Below are 16,837 nucleotides of genomic sequence, written 5' to 3' on the forward strand. Positions count from 1 at the left end.
TTTCAATTGCTTCGGTGTCAGCTGTTTCTCTGCCTGATGCTTTAACCCTCAGTTGCTGGGAGTCTGCTTCCAAAGTCTGTACTGAGGCCAAACAGTGACCAATGCCAAGCCATCAGCAGGATCTCATCTGGGCTTTGAACTACCTCCTAGGCTGGATCTGCTCAGGGCTGGACAGGGAGATTTATATCTCTGGTCACACTGTGAGTTCATTCAGTCTTGTCTTTCTTGAGCTGAAAACATTAGGAGGTTCTGGACAACTATGTGATGGAAGAATGGAACTTCCTCAATGCTAACTGGCTCTAGAGATGAGAGTGGACTGACATCTTAGCAGGGTGCTCAGTGGTAGTCTGGTCCAGTGGAGCAGTTTACTCACCTTCTAGGACCAACAAAGCCCTAATGGATCCTTTTTGAAAAGGAGCAATATATAGAGCACTTGCATAGCATATGCACTTCTCCTGGGTAGAAGACACTTAGTGTCCATCACTGATACGAATAACAGATTCATGAGACAAGAGTTGAATCCAGGTGACATGGCTGAGTACCAATTCCAGAAGCAGCATGTGGCCTTGAAGACCTTTAAAATCTATTTTGTGTGTGTGTGTGTGTGTGTGTGCGCGCGCACATCTGTGTGTGTGCATGTTTGTTTTACAAAATGCCACCAGGCTACAAGTAATAAAACTACTTAGAAAGATAAATCATAGAATGTACTAAGACAGACACTGCAGGTGTGTGCCATCCTGAAGTCACAAGCAGTAAGAAAAAACTGGAGAACAGTTGTTGCAGCTGCTCCACCATTTATGCAACCTTACTCTTTGCTACAGGGCACTGGAGGGTGTGCAGGCACGGCTCCAATGGACACTGCTACTCAAAAGATTTCAATTTCACAGACACAGGGTGTAAAGTTTGAGGCTTTTTTTTCCCTTTTTTTTTGCAGCCACATTAGGACAGCAGCAGCCATGAGCCAAAAAGCAGAAAGTCACATCCTCACATTCTATCTAATTTACATTAAAATAATGTAATATTGGGCTGTTAAGAAGGAGATCCTGTCCTAATAGTACCCACCATCACCAGATAAAGAAACAGATCTTAAGATGTTTAAAGAAAACTTTGTTTGGTAGCATTCTGTCTGGCAAAGAATCACCTATCAACAGTTGTGGCTGTGAAATCTCTACTTCTTTATTGTTTTGCCTTTATGGTCCCTACTTCTCTACTGTTTATGTCTGGTTCTTTGATTGTCTGTTGCATAACTAATTTTAAAGATTTAAATCAACTAAGGTGGTAGGATATGATTGAGCAAAGAATTGTTTCGCAATATGTTAGGATTGGTCAAAGAATTTTTTTGTAATACTTTAGTAAAATGATTGGTTAAGGTACAGCTAAGGAGGACTCAAGTTTCACTATATAAACTGGAGTCCAAAAGGAAGTTCATTGGAACCAATGCCAGGGCACAGCCCTAAGATCAGAGCTGCCAGACCTCAACACTCTTATATCATGCAGAAGCTGGAGTCCCTGGACGGCATGATCCTGATTAGCTAGCAGGAAAAGTTCACCTGCCTTATTAGGAGTGGTGAGCATTGTATGCTTAGTGTGTGCGCATTCTGTTTTCGTGACTGTTAATAAACAGAGGTTAAGGCTGTTACCATGTAAGACTTTCACTGGTAAAGGCCCTCCAAACTCACAGAGTGTAAGGTTGCACCCTGAGCCCACGGAAGGGGTAAGGATGGATGCCTAAATTAACTGGGTTACGACCTGAGCACATGGAAGGGTAAAGGTGGGTGCCCTAGAATGTGGGGCTACACCTTGAGCCCAAGAACAGGGTAAATGTGGGTGCCCCAAGAGTGCAGGTAACACAGGGCACATACACCTCAGAAATGGAATACATGTGGCCAATCACTAGAAGAATCACCTGAAAGATGCCTGCCTGCTTTCCCAGGTTGGCTACCACCCGTTTGAGTAACTCTGCGGTACCATTTGGGGCTTTATTCAGTAAGCCAGGAGCCATTTTGAACATGGGAAGAAAAGGGAAGCCAGCACCTTGTACTTTTGTGGAAGGGCTTGACTGAGTGAAAGTCATGACTGAGTGAAAGTCAACCATGGATGGGAAAAAGAATGACTGGTGAGAGAAACCATCTTGAATAAAGCCTGTATCTTGCTAGATTAAGTTTCAGAATTTTAGACACGTGTTTTCACTTTTATTTGCTTGTAAAACTTTCTAATTTTATTTCTTTTACTTAACATCACTTAACCTAGGTCCTATTGTTAATAAATTTATTTTACTATAAAGCAACTCAAAGCTGTGTTTAAGGAGAAGGATATATTTACCCCACTTAAGTTAATAAGCTGTGATGTGGTTTTATCTTTATAAAAGAGCAACACTTTTTTTTTTCCTCTGATCTGCCCAGGAGAGGGCTGGAAACTTCAGGACTAGTGATTTTGGGGAAATTTGGGACTGGGAGTGCGCTGGGGTCATCCTGCTGGTTATAACCAAGGCTGGTGCAAGCCACAGTGCGACTGGTGTGTTGCTGGCCAGCTGCTGGGGTCGGAGCTGCTGGACCGGAGATGCTCAGGGTGTGACCTGAATGCTGGTAGACTGGTTGTGAGCAACCCAGGTTCACAGCTACAGGAGCAAAGCATTCTCAGGCACTCAGGGTTACAGGGCAGACAGTAACACAATCCCTCACTGGTCCAGATGACCTCTCCATCATCCTCCGAGCCCCAACCAGACCATGACAGAGTCTTATAGACAACAGCCTCCTTTACTACACAACTCTGATTCATCCTGTTCACTGAATGAGGCAATGGGCCTGTGGGAAAAACAATGTGTGATCATGTGATGAAAGACTAGATCATCATGCATACTCACAAGGGAGCCAAAATAAGGTTGTACCAACATTTCCTAATTTTTCAGTGCTTGATTTTGCAACCCTAATAATGTTCATTTAATGTAGTTTGTGTGTTATTTCGTAGGTTTCAAAAAAAAGCAAAATTGGAAAAAAAACTAAATTCCATCATGTGGCATCACACTGACAGCCACGTGGGTTATTAGCACAGTTGGAACCCTTAGATTCACTGCACAGATTCTCTGCCACTTGTGTTATTGAGAGCAGTAGTAGGTAGTCATCCTGTATGTGAACCAGCACTAAAGGGGGATAAGAGAGACAATTTTGCCAGTGGGTTTCAGACACTTGTTAAAAGCAGAAGAATTGAGAGAGACTGCACTTTGGGTTCAATTACAGGCCTTGGAAAGACCATGCTCTAGAGAGCACAGACTCTTCCATCCATTCTCCCCCAAACTTGGCTCCTTTCTGCCCCATATCCTCCCAACTGTCCCTAGCCTAGTCCTTCTCTATCCCACTCCCAGTCTCCACTTCCCATTCCAGTTTGACTCTCCTTGCCCAGCCAGCCCCAGTTTCCCCCTTCCCAGTTCCTCATCCAATTTCTCTCCCCTCACTCTGGCTTCCACTCATCCTCCTTTCCCTTGCCCAAGTTCCCCATGCCCAATGTCTCCCCATTCCAGTCTCCCTCCCAAGCTCATCTAATCTCAGTGCATCAACACCACCCCACCCCCAGCTCCTTGTCCCAGTGTCCCCCCAGTTCCTGATTCAACCTCAGTCTCTGTCCCAGCCCGCCCCATTTCTCTTCAGAGCTCACACTCACAGTTCCGCTCTCCCCAATCCCCTGCCAGCCTCCAGTCCCAGTCTCCTGCACCTTCAACCAGCTCTATTCCCCAATGCATTCAAATCAGGCAGCTTCCTCTTCCATGCTGATTGGGCACCAGCAGGGGGGTTTCCTGAGAACACAAAGTTTCCTTGCTCTTAGTTCCCGTGCTCAGCCCACAGCACCTCTGGGCCCAGAGCCATAATTGCAAGAAAAAAGTTCTGCTCTGCCCCCTATAGCCCTGGGCTGGAGCATGCTTCAGGGAATTTAGCTGCAATGCTCTAGTAAGCTTGAGTTTGTGCAAACTGAAATTTTTCAAAGGCTTATAACTTGGCCAAATTCTGGTGGATTTTCCTGGGGGCAGCAAAGTTGCTGCCTTCCCAAATTTCAAGTCCCTGATCCAAAGCATAGCAGCACTAGTGCTTCTCAAAGAAAAAGTTGCCACACTATTTTTTTTTTAAACTGAGGCAAAATTTATTCTTCTCTAGCCTTGTTCTTGGAAATGGCTGAACTGCATTTGCTGAAATTTTGTCAAAAATAAAAAAATAAAAACAATTCAGCCTGAGGCAGATATCTAGTTTGGAAACTTCCAGTCCAAATAGTTAAAGTTTGGCAAATTTATAAGCAACTGAGATCAGGGTCTTATACTGGGAAGTGTCATGCAAACTTAACAACATGTGATGCTACCAGCCCCTCATATATAATACCACTGCTCACACATTCTGTACCAGTCCCATCTTCATTACAGCGGGACAATATCCCTTGCCAGCAATCCAACTCTTGATTATTGAAACTTAAGACTTACTCATTGCTATTACAGCCTAATTTTTTTTGCCAGTTTCTGTCTAAGTTCATTGTCTGACTGTTCCCCAGGTTTCAGTGCTCCAAGACCTCTAGAGTCACTATGCTTCTTCAGCTCATTGTTCCAACACATTTTTTGTGTGCAGTTCTTTCTGGTACCTCAAAATCTTCGCCCAGTGCTTTAAAATACTTCTTGTGTCAGTGCCCTTCCTGCATCAATACCCTGGTGCTCTCTCCTCTGTGTTTTAGCACATTTTGCCTCAGCATACTGTCCCCCTCAGTGTGGAGCACACTTGTGCCTTGACAAGTACCACCTTGACACTACTTCACTTCAGTGGACTACCCCTTGTCCGTGCTCTGAAGAAATTATTTAAGCATAAACTTAAGCTAAGACTAGAAAATGCAGGAATCAGTGCAGATGCTGCTTACAGAGCTCTGAATATACTACTCCTGGGAGAATTCTGCACCACTGCATACATGCAGAATTCATGTGCCACACAGAATTATTTTTTCCTCAGCAGAAAATATGTTCTGCTGAGAAGTGCTGCAGTTACACCTTTCACCCACCAGGGGCTGATGGGGAACCAGACCAGAGAGCAGCCATTCCAGGTGGGAGCATCCTAGCTGTGGACAGGGACGAGAAGAGGCTGTATTCCTCACAGTACCCTGCCCGTGGAGCCAGGTCAGAAGGCATGGAATATGAAGGGACAGACAGTGTAGGGCACATGGGGCTGCTTCGGGGGTGGGGGGGTGTCACAGACAAGGGTTCAGAAGGAAAAGTTGGGGGGGAAGGCAGACTGGGGTGGGGACTGAATGCGAGTGGGGGTGCAGGGACACATGTGGATGGGGAGGTGCAGGGACACATGGAGACAGGGGCAGATGTGCCTGACTGAATGAGGGAGGCTAGCATTAGCCAGGGTTTGCATGGGGGAGGCTCCCTAATAATCCCCCCTAAAAATACTTGTTCCATACTTCTCTCACCCACACCCACCAACCTCTAAGTTCACACCTAGGCTCCTTCCCAGCAATTACTTCCCTCTCTCTGAGCTCCTCCGTTATCCCAACTCCCCCAAGCTTTTGCACTGCTTCTGAGGGGTGCAGAAAATGTGTGTCTGTATTATAGTTTAAATGAATTATTACTCCAAGTTCTGTATTAATATGCCTAGTAATAAATCTATTTGCCAAAAAACATTTCCTGAATCTTTTTTGCAGTCTGTATTGTTAGACATACTTGCTGACAGCTATTTTGAAATACATTACCAAAATAATTGAGACTTGTGTGATTATATTGAGTTATTTTGACAAAATATGCAGAATTTTGAATTCTGAGGAGCAGAATTCCCCCAGGAGTCTCTGATAGAAAGGCCTAGAATGGAAGCAAGAAATGGAGGCCTTTCCCACCACTGTAAAAGCCCTCATGATTCCAGGCAGCATGGCTGAGAAAGGATATCAGGCCTAAGCTCTGGAGGTGTAGAGATGGGCAGTGAGACTGGAAACCAATAAGCGCTCTGGAATCTGTCCTGTCATCATGGTCCTCTATGAGGAACATTCAGTACCTACACTTTGAGGCAAGCCTCTTGCCTCAGGGATCAATGGTAGTTGCAACACTTAGCCCAGATAGGGCACACTGTGTTATCAGACAATTAAGTTATTTATGCATGATTGTGAATGTGCAGAGAATTACAGAAAGTCTCCATCTTCATCCTGAAGCCACTGCAGCTCATCCCAGAACTCCAGGACAAGTCAGTCTGTGGTCAACCTCTGGACCCAGAAGTGGTGCTCTGCCTGGTGCATTTAAATCCACAGATACAGAATTCAATATATACGGAATATTCAGCTGGTGACAGGGTGCCTTACTGGCAGGGCCGGCTCCAGACCCCAGCACGCCAAGCGTGTGCTTGGGGCGGTATGCCGCGGGGGGGCGCTCTGCCGGTCGCGTGGCAGGCGGCTCCGGCGGACCTCCTGCAGGCGTGCCTGCAGAGGGTCCGCTGGTCCCGCGGCTTCGATAGAGCATCCGCAGGTGTGCCTGCGGGAGGTCCACCGGCGCCGCGGGACCAGCGGACCCTCCACAGGCACGTCTGCGGGAGGTCCACCGGAGCCGCGGGACTGGCGACCGGCAGAGCGCCCCCCGCGGCGTGCTGCCGTGCTTGGGGCAGCGAAATCGCTAGAGCCACCCCTGCTTACTGGTGCTTGATGACCTTAGTGAAGTGATCTCGCACTCATGACAGTTTCACTGCAGCCATTTCAAATACTTAACAATGACTCTTCAAAAGTTCCAGCAAAAATCTTTATTGCTGGACAAAGAGCTTAAGTTGAGTATTCATTGTGGATTCCCATATCTAAGAAAATGGTTTGGAAATAGTGCTAGTAACAAATAACTCAGAGGAGCTTGATCTCTTCTCTCTCAGTTCTCTTGGCTTCCCAGAGGTATTCCAGAAGACCATTTAAAACAGTGGTTCAGGAGCCAAATTAGTAATCAACATTACCCAAGAGAGCCACAGTAGTGTAAATTCCTTGTTTCATTTACTATAGTACTATATACTCATCGTTAAACAGTATGAGAGGGGGAGATATTTAGTGTGTGTGTGTATATATATGTAGCGCCTCTGGGAGCTGTGCTAAGAACTATGGGATACCTACCCAGAAAGTAGCATATCTGCAGTTGTGTAAAACAGTATTAGTGGGGAATGAGGCCAAACCATAATTTTTGAACATGAAAAACTCTGGCTAGTGTGAATGTATTGCACTGGTGGTGTTTACACCTACGCAATCCCACCAGTTCAACTCTCTACTATAGGCAAGATTTGGTAACAAATTTTGCTCTTTTTATTATCCAACGAAATAACTTACAAATTTTGGTGCATCTTACCATATAACCAAGCTGGCAAAACTTGATTTTTATGGTTCCAGCTGTGGACAAATTTTCCAGGGCACACTTCTACAAGACATGGCGATATTAAATCCATGTGTCAGACATTTTTGTGTCTTGCATATACCATGTTCTTCATGCCCAGTAAAGAATGTTTTCCTAGACCATTACAGCAATTGTTCCTCACCAGAATGCTAAAGCCATTCATCGTATCACATGTATGCTCAAGAATGATTTACAGAGGCTGAAATGCTCATATTGTGTTACACTTTCAAACATACATTAATCAGATACTGTGTATTGCAAAATTTCATGGCATGAGTTAAAGAGATGTGGCATGTCCTTCAATACACTACATCCTACTAGAAAATGTCTCAACTCTTGGTCCAGAGACCATCAGTTTGTATATGTACAGCCCCTAGCAAAACGGGACCCTGATCCTGATTGGGATCTCTAGATTTTTTTTTTGCAAAACATTAGACAAACACACTTTTTAATCTTTTTGTATAAGTCGCTTCCAGTTTCTTTTGTTACTTATTCATTAAATGGATTTTAACTGTCATAAATCAATAGGGCATTATATAATAGATGAGTCCTGAAGTCCATGAGTGAACTATAAGCCTTGTGTTCCCACATACCTACTTTATTAGTTACACATACAAAGAAGGTTAAAGATAACATTTACTGCTCCTTACTATTCTCACACTCTAAGGCCATATGATCTGAAATCCATATCACGTCCACATAGATAATGGAGGATTTAAAGAGCCTTACTTAAAATATCAGGGCATTAAACATTTGGCATGATGGCATCTGTCAGTTCCTTAAAATATATAGCTTACCTAGTTTTGGAGAATCATTGTGCAGTTCTGACAAGATTTCGTCCTTATCTTAAATTCATATTGGGGTATCAAATTCTAAACTAGCTATATATAGACAACTTGCTTTATTAGTCTAAAAAGAAATAATTTGTTAATCTTTCAAGGTTGTGTACTTACAGTGCAAAATAACCTTTAGTTCAACAAGCAGTTTCTTTGACCCTCCATGGCTTGTACCTGGAAGTTTTTGCATTGCCTCTCCTTTCTTATTCAATATTTCAATTCTTAATGCTCCTGTATAAAAGGGTACCAAAAAGTGACTAATTTTTAAAACAAGCAATGTAAAAAATGTGTTTGTTCTTGTTCCCAAGATGTTTTCTTTTAAAGTTATAATAAATAATATGCAAAAAAATAAACAAAAAAAAACACATTAAATTAAAATATACCTATCGGTGTACCAGCAAGCTTGGTCTCATTTGGTAAGAGCTCATCTCCTTCAGGCCACGTTACTGACAATCTATCAGGAAATCTAACAAAGAAACAAGATTTTTTTTTTCTGTAAGTAAGAAACAGTACACTTAATTTTTAGCGGCATATAATTGAAGTTTATACATAAGCACATTTAGAAAGCAGGTTTTTGAAAGTCATTCCCTCCATTTCTTATTTTCATGCTATGCTCACAATTCAGAAATCTTTGTTTCTACTACAGCAGCTGATGAGATTATCAGGAGTAATAGAGCTACATTCTACATATTAGTGATTTTAATGATTTTGGAAGAAATACAAAAACCTAGAGAGTAGGGTCTTAGCAAGTAAAACCTCTTTATTACAAAAAAGAGATCTTACCTTGCCATTTCATCTTCAATGTATTTTTTAACAACTTTTTCAGACATTGCTCTGTCAAGTTTTGAGATTGGAATAATTTTTATTTCATCATACAATGCTTGAGGTTCCTGAATAAATTAAATTCAATTATCAGTATCTATGCTGTAACATGCAAAGAGTAGAATTATCACTTTATATAAAGGGATCGGCAAATTAGACATAGATATAATACAATATCCTAAATGAGGCTTTGGCTACACTTACACTTCAAAGCGCTGCCGCGGCAGCGCTTTGAAGCGCTAAGTGTAATCAAAGCGCCAGCACTGGGAGAAAGCTCTCCCAGCGCTGTCCGTACTCCACCTCCCTGTGGGGAATAACGGACAGCGCTGGGAGCCGCGCTCCCAGCGCTGGGGCTTTGACCACACTGGTGCTTTGCAGCGCCGCAATTTGCAGCGCTGGAGAGGGTATGTTTTCACACCCTGCTGCAGCGCTGCAAATTTGTAAGTGTAGCCAAGCCCTAAGTTTATGAGGTGATCCTGTAGATGCTAGATTATGCTAAAAAAAATCATCCGAGGGCAGTGATACCATACAGTTACTCACAACTATACAATAGTGTAATAATTGAAGTATACAATTTCTACTGTGATTGGCTGTTGCCTTTAGAACATCCATATGCTCACAATGAACATGAACATCTCAGCTTCTCAGAATTTCCTCCATATTAAATAGTCTTTAACCCAACTGCATTTCAAACACTAATCAGACAATTCTGTAGATTTCTAATTTATGTTTGCAATAGTGCATGATAGGCTAACAAACATCTCAATCTGCATTTATTTAGATCACTGTATAACCCAAATTGCCCCCCATAAATTAGGCACAGCTGTCCCCTGACTACGTAAAGGGGAGAGGGTAGGTCTATTATACATAAACTCACCCTATCCCTGCTGGGGAAAAAAAGCCACACAGGGAATTTATTGTAAAAGCTACATTACAGTAAATAACATGCAAACAGTTTTTTTTGAAGCTTCTCTCCTCACAATGGTGGTGGGGAATTCTACTCCACATAACAATCAAATGATGAGGTAGAAACTCCACAAGGGGAATCTTGTGGGGTTCCACTGCCCTTTCAAGGTTTTTGCATGCAGGGGCATCAACTGAGTGCTGGTTATTAACTTTTAACAAACAAAACACACCCTTCAAGTTATCTGGTTTATTTTAAAAAAGTCTTCCTGTATATTTGTATTCAGCTTAACTACATATACACACTTTACACTTAAACTATAGTGCACAAATAACAGACTCAGTGCTAAAATACACATACATTATAATCATGCTATGCTAGGGATGAGAATGGAAAATTTTTTACCCATTGCTAGCAGAACGGGAATTATCAAGTAAGAAATTTTCCATTCGGCAGCCTAGTGTCTTCCAGAAGTCTGATGCTTATGGAAGCAACACTGAGTGAACAGGAGTAGGGAGGGATACAAAAGTGAACATAAGAAATAGGAAAAACACACACACCCCTTTTGAACTACTCAAATGGCCTGATTATGACTGGACCATCGCCTGCAGTACCATCCTGCCAAAGGGGGTCTCTGCAGAGACTGAAAGTCCATCTTATAGCATCCAATCAAGGTGTTAGTCAATGATCAAGTAGCTGCTCTGCAGATCTCTGGGGTGGAAGGGCAAGCTCATTTGGCCGATGAGGTTACCACAGATCTTACAGAATGCACCTTGATTCCTTTTGGAACAGATGCACCGAATGGCTTTTATGTCTCAGCAATGCATAGTCAGATACATCTAGTAAAGGAGAGCACAGATTCTCTAGGCCGTTGGCACCTCAGAATGAAAGGAAAAGAGGAAGTTATTCACCTTTTGTAGTAACGAGGGTTCTTCGAGATGTGTCCCCTGGTGGGTGCTCCACTTTAGGCGTCGGTGCGTCCTGTGCAGCAGATTGGAGATTTTCGGTGTGCGTAGTAGTTGTCTTGCGATGCCATTGGCACCTCATGTAGCACACGCATGACCTGACCTGTTCAGTTCCTGCTCCACCACAGAGCTCGAGGAATGAACTCCAAAACAGAGGGGAGGAGGGTGGTTAGTGGAGCACCCACAGGGGCACACATCTGAAAGAACTCTCATTACTGCACAAGGTGAGTAACTTCCTCTTCTTCTTTGAGTAGTGTCCCTGTGGGTGCTCCACTTTAGGTGACTGTAGAGCAGTGCCCCACTGTGGACGGTAGGGGCTTCGGAGTTGTGTGTGTTGACACAGAGAGCACAGTAAGGCCTAATATAGTATCTGACCTACAGGATTGGGTGATAGCATAGTGTTTTGCAAAGCTGTGCTCTGAGGCCCATGTGACAGGCCTGCATGTGTCTATCAGAGGGACATTGTTCAGGAAGTCTCTAGATGTAGCCATGAAACACGAGGAGTGGGATCAGATCCCTGGTAGGGGTTCATTGTTATGCAGTCGATAGAGATGGATACAGGTAGAGATCCATTTAGATAGTCTCTGGGTTGATGCTGTATATCCCTTGGAGTGTTCTGTTATGGAAATAAATAGTCTTGGGGATTTCCGGAAGGGTTTGGTTCTTTCTAAGTAAAACGCTATGGCTCATCTGACATTGAGTGTATGTAGGATGGCCTCTTGTGAGTTCCCATGCAGTTTTGGGTAAAATGCGGGAAGGTATATGGGTTGGTTTGGATGGAAGGATTTTGCCCAATACTTTGGGCAAAAATTTTGGATGTGGTCTTAAAGTGATCCTGTTTTTAGAGAACACTTTGTAAGGGGCTCCGCCATCAGTGCCCTGATTTCGCTGACCTGTCTAGCTGATGTAATCGCTACAAAAACCGTCACCTTCATAGACGTATGAAGGAGGGAATAGGTCACTATGGGTTGAAAAGGTGCTCTGGTGAGGTACTGGAGTATGAAGTTCAAGTCCCATGCGGGTGTAGGTTGTCAGACTTCTGGGTACATGTTTTGTATACCAGTAAGGAAGCATCTGTGATTGGGTGAGCAAAGACTGAAGTTTCCTCCACCTTGTGGTGAAAGGCTATAATGGCCGCTAGATGTACTTTAAGCTTATGGATAAGCCTGATTCCTTGACATCCAGTATGTAGTCCAGTATGGCCAGCAGAGGCGTCATGACTGCCTTTACCTGTTTTTGTTGGCACCATAGTGAGAATCTCTTCCATTTTTGGAGGTAGGTATTGTGAGTGGTGGATCACCTGCTATTTAATAATATGTTTTACACGTTCTGAACAGGCTAATTCATCACCTTGCTTTGACGTGAAGTTTCTCCAGATTTGGGTGGAGAGTTCAGCCTCCGTTCTGTGAGAGGAGATCCGTCTGCAGGGGAAGAGCTCCTGCAGCGCACACTGCTAGGTGCAACAGGTAAGGGAATCAAGTCTGTCTGGGCCACGTAGGAACAATCAGTATGATATGGGCCTTGTTGGTGCATATCTTGTGAATGACTTGCGAGGTTAGAGGTATCAGTGGGAATGCATATATGAATGATGTTTCCCATGAGATGAAGAAGACATCCCCTAGTGACTTGGGTGCTAGTCCCACCCTGGAGCAGAAAAGTGGGCACTTGTGGTTTGTTGCTGACACAAACAGGTCTATAGATCGATAGCCCCATTTTTGGAATATCAATTGGAGGACATTGTTGTGTATTTCCCATTCATGTTCCTTGGAGAAGTGTCTGCTGTCATATTCTGATACCCCAGAGGTAAGATGCCGAGATGGCTATGTTGTGGTGAATGCACCAGTTCCACAATTTCAGAGCCTTGGTGCAAAGTGAATGGGAGCGAGCTCCTCCTTGGCAATTGATATAGAACATGCATGCTATGTTATTGGTCAATATGCAGATTGATTCGATCCATATAATCGGTAGGAAATGCATGAACACGCTGTATACCGCTCAGAGCTCCAGCAGATTGATGTGGAGCTGAGTTTCCATCGGTGGCCACTTGCCTTGTATGGAGTGCTGGTCTAAGTGAGCGCCCCAGCCTATGAGTGACATGTTGGTCATGATTATTAGTGATGGAGGATCTTGTTGGAAAGGAATCCCCGTGCAGACGTTTTCTGGTTTCGTCCACCACTTGAGTGATGTAATGACATTTGAGGGTACTGTCACTCTTTTGTTTAGACTGTGTTTGCAGGGAGCGCACACAGTGCTCAGCCAGCCCTGTAAGCAACGCATATGCAGTCTTGTGTGTCTCGCCACAAATGTCATGACTGCTGTGTGACCTAATTGCTGTAGGCAGGTTCTGGTGGACATTTGAGGCTGCCAGTTACTGTTGAGATGAGGTTGGTTATTTTCATGAATCTGTGACTGGGCAACAGCGCCCTGGCCTGTGTGGAGCCCAGGTAGGCCCCGATTAATTCCAGTTGTTGCACCAGGGTCAGTGTAGTTTTCAGTATATTTATCTGCAACCTTAATGTCTGGAACAGCTCAATGGTTGTCTGCACCATGTGTGTCGCTTCTTCTCAAGTTGTGCCTTTTAGTAGACAATCATCTAGGTACAGGAAGATCATCACTCCTCTCCTTCGTAAGTGGGCCACCACTACAGCGAGGGTTTTTGACAAGACTCAAGAGACAGTGGAAAGGCCAAAAGGTAGTACTCTGTATTGGTAATGGTTGACCCTTACTATGAATCTTAAAAATCGTGTGTGCTGGGTGTACGGTAATATGAAATGAAGCATTTTGGAGATCAAGGGATGAAAACCAGTCCCCCCTTGTCTAATGCTGGAATAACTGTGGCGAGTGTGACCATTTTGAATCAGTGATTCCACAAACATTTGTTAAGTTTCCAAAGATCTTAGATAGGCCTCCATCTGCCATTTTCCTTTTTGATGAGAAAATAATGGGAGTAAAAACCCTTCCATTTGTATTGAGTTGGAACTTGCTCCACAGCACCCAATTGTAGGAGATGGTTCACTTGTTGTAAGAGGTACTCATGAGAAGGACCTCTGAAGAGGGACAGGGAAGGAGATAGGTAGGGGGTAAGCTGAGGAAGGGGATAGCATAACCACCAGTACCCATTGGTCCATTGTTATTCCTGCTCAAGCATGGTAAACGGGCGCAGATGATGGCCAAAAGGTGGGGTTGGAGTGTCTGGTAGCGCTGTATTGAAGGGGAGGTCGTTCAGACTTCAAAGTTGTGGCTTGGTGGTAGATGGTTGTGAAGATGTGGATTGAGTTTGAGGAGCCCTCCATCTTTGTGAATGTTTATTTCTGTTGTGGTCAAATTGCCATTGTTGTGGGCGGTGGAAAGAGGTAATTCTGCCCTTTTGGTATGGTTGGTATTGATGCTGTTTGTTAAGAGGCATGTATATGCCTACGGTGCCCAGGGTGGTCCTAGAGTCCTTCATAGAATGAAGATCATCTGTTTTTACAGAGAAGAGTTTCTCCTGGTCAAAGGCTAGATCTTCTACCTTGAGTTAGAGCTCTTTGGAGATTCTGGACGACTGCAACCACGAAGCCCTGCGCATTACAACTGCCATTGCCATTGTTCTCGCCACAAAGTGTCTGCTACATCCATCAAGACCTGTAGGGATGTCCTTGCAATTTGCTGTCCTTCTTTCAAGACAGCATTGAACTGGGGATGTTTTTTCTTCCAGTAAGGCATCAAGAAATTCTTGCAGCTTACCATAATTGTCGTAGTTGTACTTGACTAAAAGGGCAAAATAACTGGCTACCCAGAATTGGAGTGTAGCTAATGCGTGTACTTTTCTGCCTAATAGGTCTAATTGTTTATGTTCTTTATCCTGTGAAGTGGACTGGAATTGAGGTTGTTTGTTGCGATGATTAGCAGCTTCCACCACTAGAGAATTTGGATTTGATGAGAGAACAAAAAGTCCATCCTTTTAGCTGGGATGAAGTACTTCCTATTAGCTCTTTTGCTAGTAGGTGGTATGGTTGACGGGGGGGGGGGGGGCGGGGCGGAGTGGTGGTGGTCTGCCAAATATTCTCTGCTGGTTCCATTATGGCATTGTTTATTGGCGATTTTGGATGTAGTGGATGTCTAAAATTTGCAGTAGCTTGTGCTGGTTTTCTTGCACCTCTTCTAGGGGGATGTTTTGGCTGTCGGCTACTCTTTTAAGGAGTTCCTGAAATTGTTTCAAGTCATCAACTGGCTGACAGGCAATGAAAAGACTGCCTTGTCAGGGGAGGACGATGAGTTGTGGGCTGGGGAAATGTCCGCATCAACCGAACCGTCTTCCTTCTCATCTCCTCCAGTGCTTCTGACGTCTCCCTGTTTGGGGAAGGTGAAGAATGAATTTCCCTTCCGGCTGGGGTTGAGGGCCTACGGTGGTAAGCCCTATATGCCATCAAGAGGTCCCCTTGCATGGGAAAGGGCACTGTTGGACACATCCAGGGTTGCCCATACCATTGTTGCATCTTGCAAGGTTGGCGAGAGTGAAGAGTGTTGGGAGGAGAAGTGTCTCCCATATAATTTCTTCTCTTCATCACTGGAGATGAGCTAGGGAGCAGGAGAAGTGGACAACTCCTCAATTATTCGGCCTGGAGATCCCTTGTTACCACTCTCAGTGCCGACTCCTGCACTGGGGTGGTCAGTACCGTGGAGGAGGAGCCTCTCGACTCCATTCCGGAGCAGTGGTGCTCAGCAGTTGTCCACAGAGGGATGGTGCCAGAGGTGCTTGGAGCCTCACAGGTGCTCACTCTACTCGAGCTCAGCACCAAGGATGGCGACCTCGCCAGGGACCTCTTCTTTCTCTGAGTGTCCCTATTAGGGGAGTTCGCAGCTCGCTTCCTGGATGATTTGGAAGACCGAGCACTCCCATTAGCAGAGATTTTGCTCAGGGAACCATCTGTTGATGTCAATTTTTGTCCCTGAGGAGGAAGCTGAAGGGACTTTCCATCAAAATCATCTTGAAGCGGGGATCTCTATCATGCCTTGCCCTGGCTTTAAGGTTGGAGAAATGCAGGGCTGGTGCAACCATTTAGGCGACTTAGGCGGTCGCCTAGGCCACTGGGATTTGGGGGGCGCCATTTTCTTCGGTCGCCGCCGGCATTTAGGCGGAGGGAGCTGGGGCAGGGGAGCTCGGTGAGGGCTGCGTGCAGCAAGTAAGGGAGGGGGGGCACACAGGGGAACTCCCCGCCCCAGCTCACCTCTGCCCCGCCTCCTCACCGAGCACGCCGTGGCTGCTTCACTTCTCCCGCCTCCCAGGCTTGTGGCACCTAAGCTGATTGGCTTCGCAAGCCTGGGAGGCAAGAGAAGTGAAGCAGCCACGGCATGCTCGGGGAGGAGGCGGGGCAGGGGTGAGCTGCTTCACTTCTCCCGCCTCCCAAGCTTGCAGCGCCAATCAGCTTAGGCGCCGCAAGCCTGGGAGGCGGGAGAAGTGAAGCAGCGACGGTGTGCTCAGGGTGCTCATGCGCGGCGCAGGGGTGAGTTGGGGCGGGGGGGGGTGCCTCAGGGTGGAGGGTGGGGAGCTACCGCATGGGGGGCGCCTCAGTGTGGCGGGGGGTGCAAGGTGGAAGTTTCACCTAGGGTGCGAAACATCCTTGCACCGGCCCTGGAGAAATGGGCACATTTTTGAGGGATATGGGTCTCCCCCAAACAACAGACAAGTGGACATCTAAGAGGGGCATCGCCTCATGACAAAAGTCACATAGTTTAAACCCAGGCGAGCTGGGCATTGTGGATGTTAAAATTTCCCAACGGGGAAAGAGTGGGAAAAATAACAATTAAAAGAAAATACCTATACTTTTTTTTTTTAAAAAAAACAATAACTAAGTAAACTAGACTTACTACGCTACTGCTAATCTAACTTTCTATAGAGAGAAAAACAAAGAGGCAGCACTGCCACTGAGCTCCATCTGCAGCCAAGGACGGTTGA

At 45.1% G+C, this 16,837-nt stretch overlaps 1 protein-coding gene across 2 annotated transcripts in view; it reads right to left on the minus strand.

The window, feature by feature from the left end:
* The window catches only part of SMCHD1 (structural maintenance of chromosomes flexible hinge domain containing 1), a 181,113-nt gene that overhangs the window by 121,296 nt on the left and 42,980 nt on the right, over positions 1-16,837 (minus strand). For both annotated transcript variants that reach the window (XM_039527011.1, XM_039527012.1), the window contains exons 15-17: positions 8,992-9,098; positions 8,592-8,674; positions 8,326-8,439 (exon numbers count right to left, since the gene is read on the minus strand). In XM_039527011.1, coding sequence (XP_039382945.1) covers positions 8,326-8,439; positions 8,592-8,674; positions 8,992-9,098 — 304 coding nt within the window. The remainder of the gene's footprint in view (positions 1-8,325; positions 8,440-8,591; positions 8,675-8,991; positions 9,099-16,837) is intronic.

Source organism: Mauremys reevesii, linkage group 2 (assembly GCF_016161935.1).
Source record: "Mauremys reevesii isolate NIE-2019 linkage group 2, ASM1616193v1, whole genome shotgun sequence".
NCBI lineage: Eukaryota > Metazoa > Chordata > Testudines > Geoemydidae > Mauremys > Mauremys reevesii.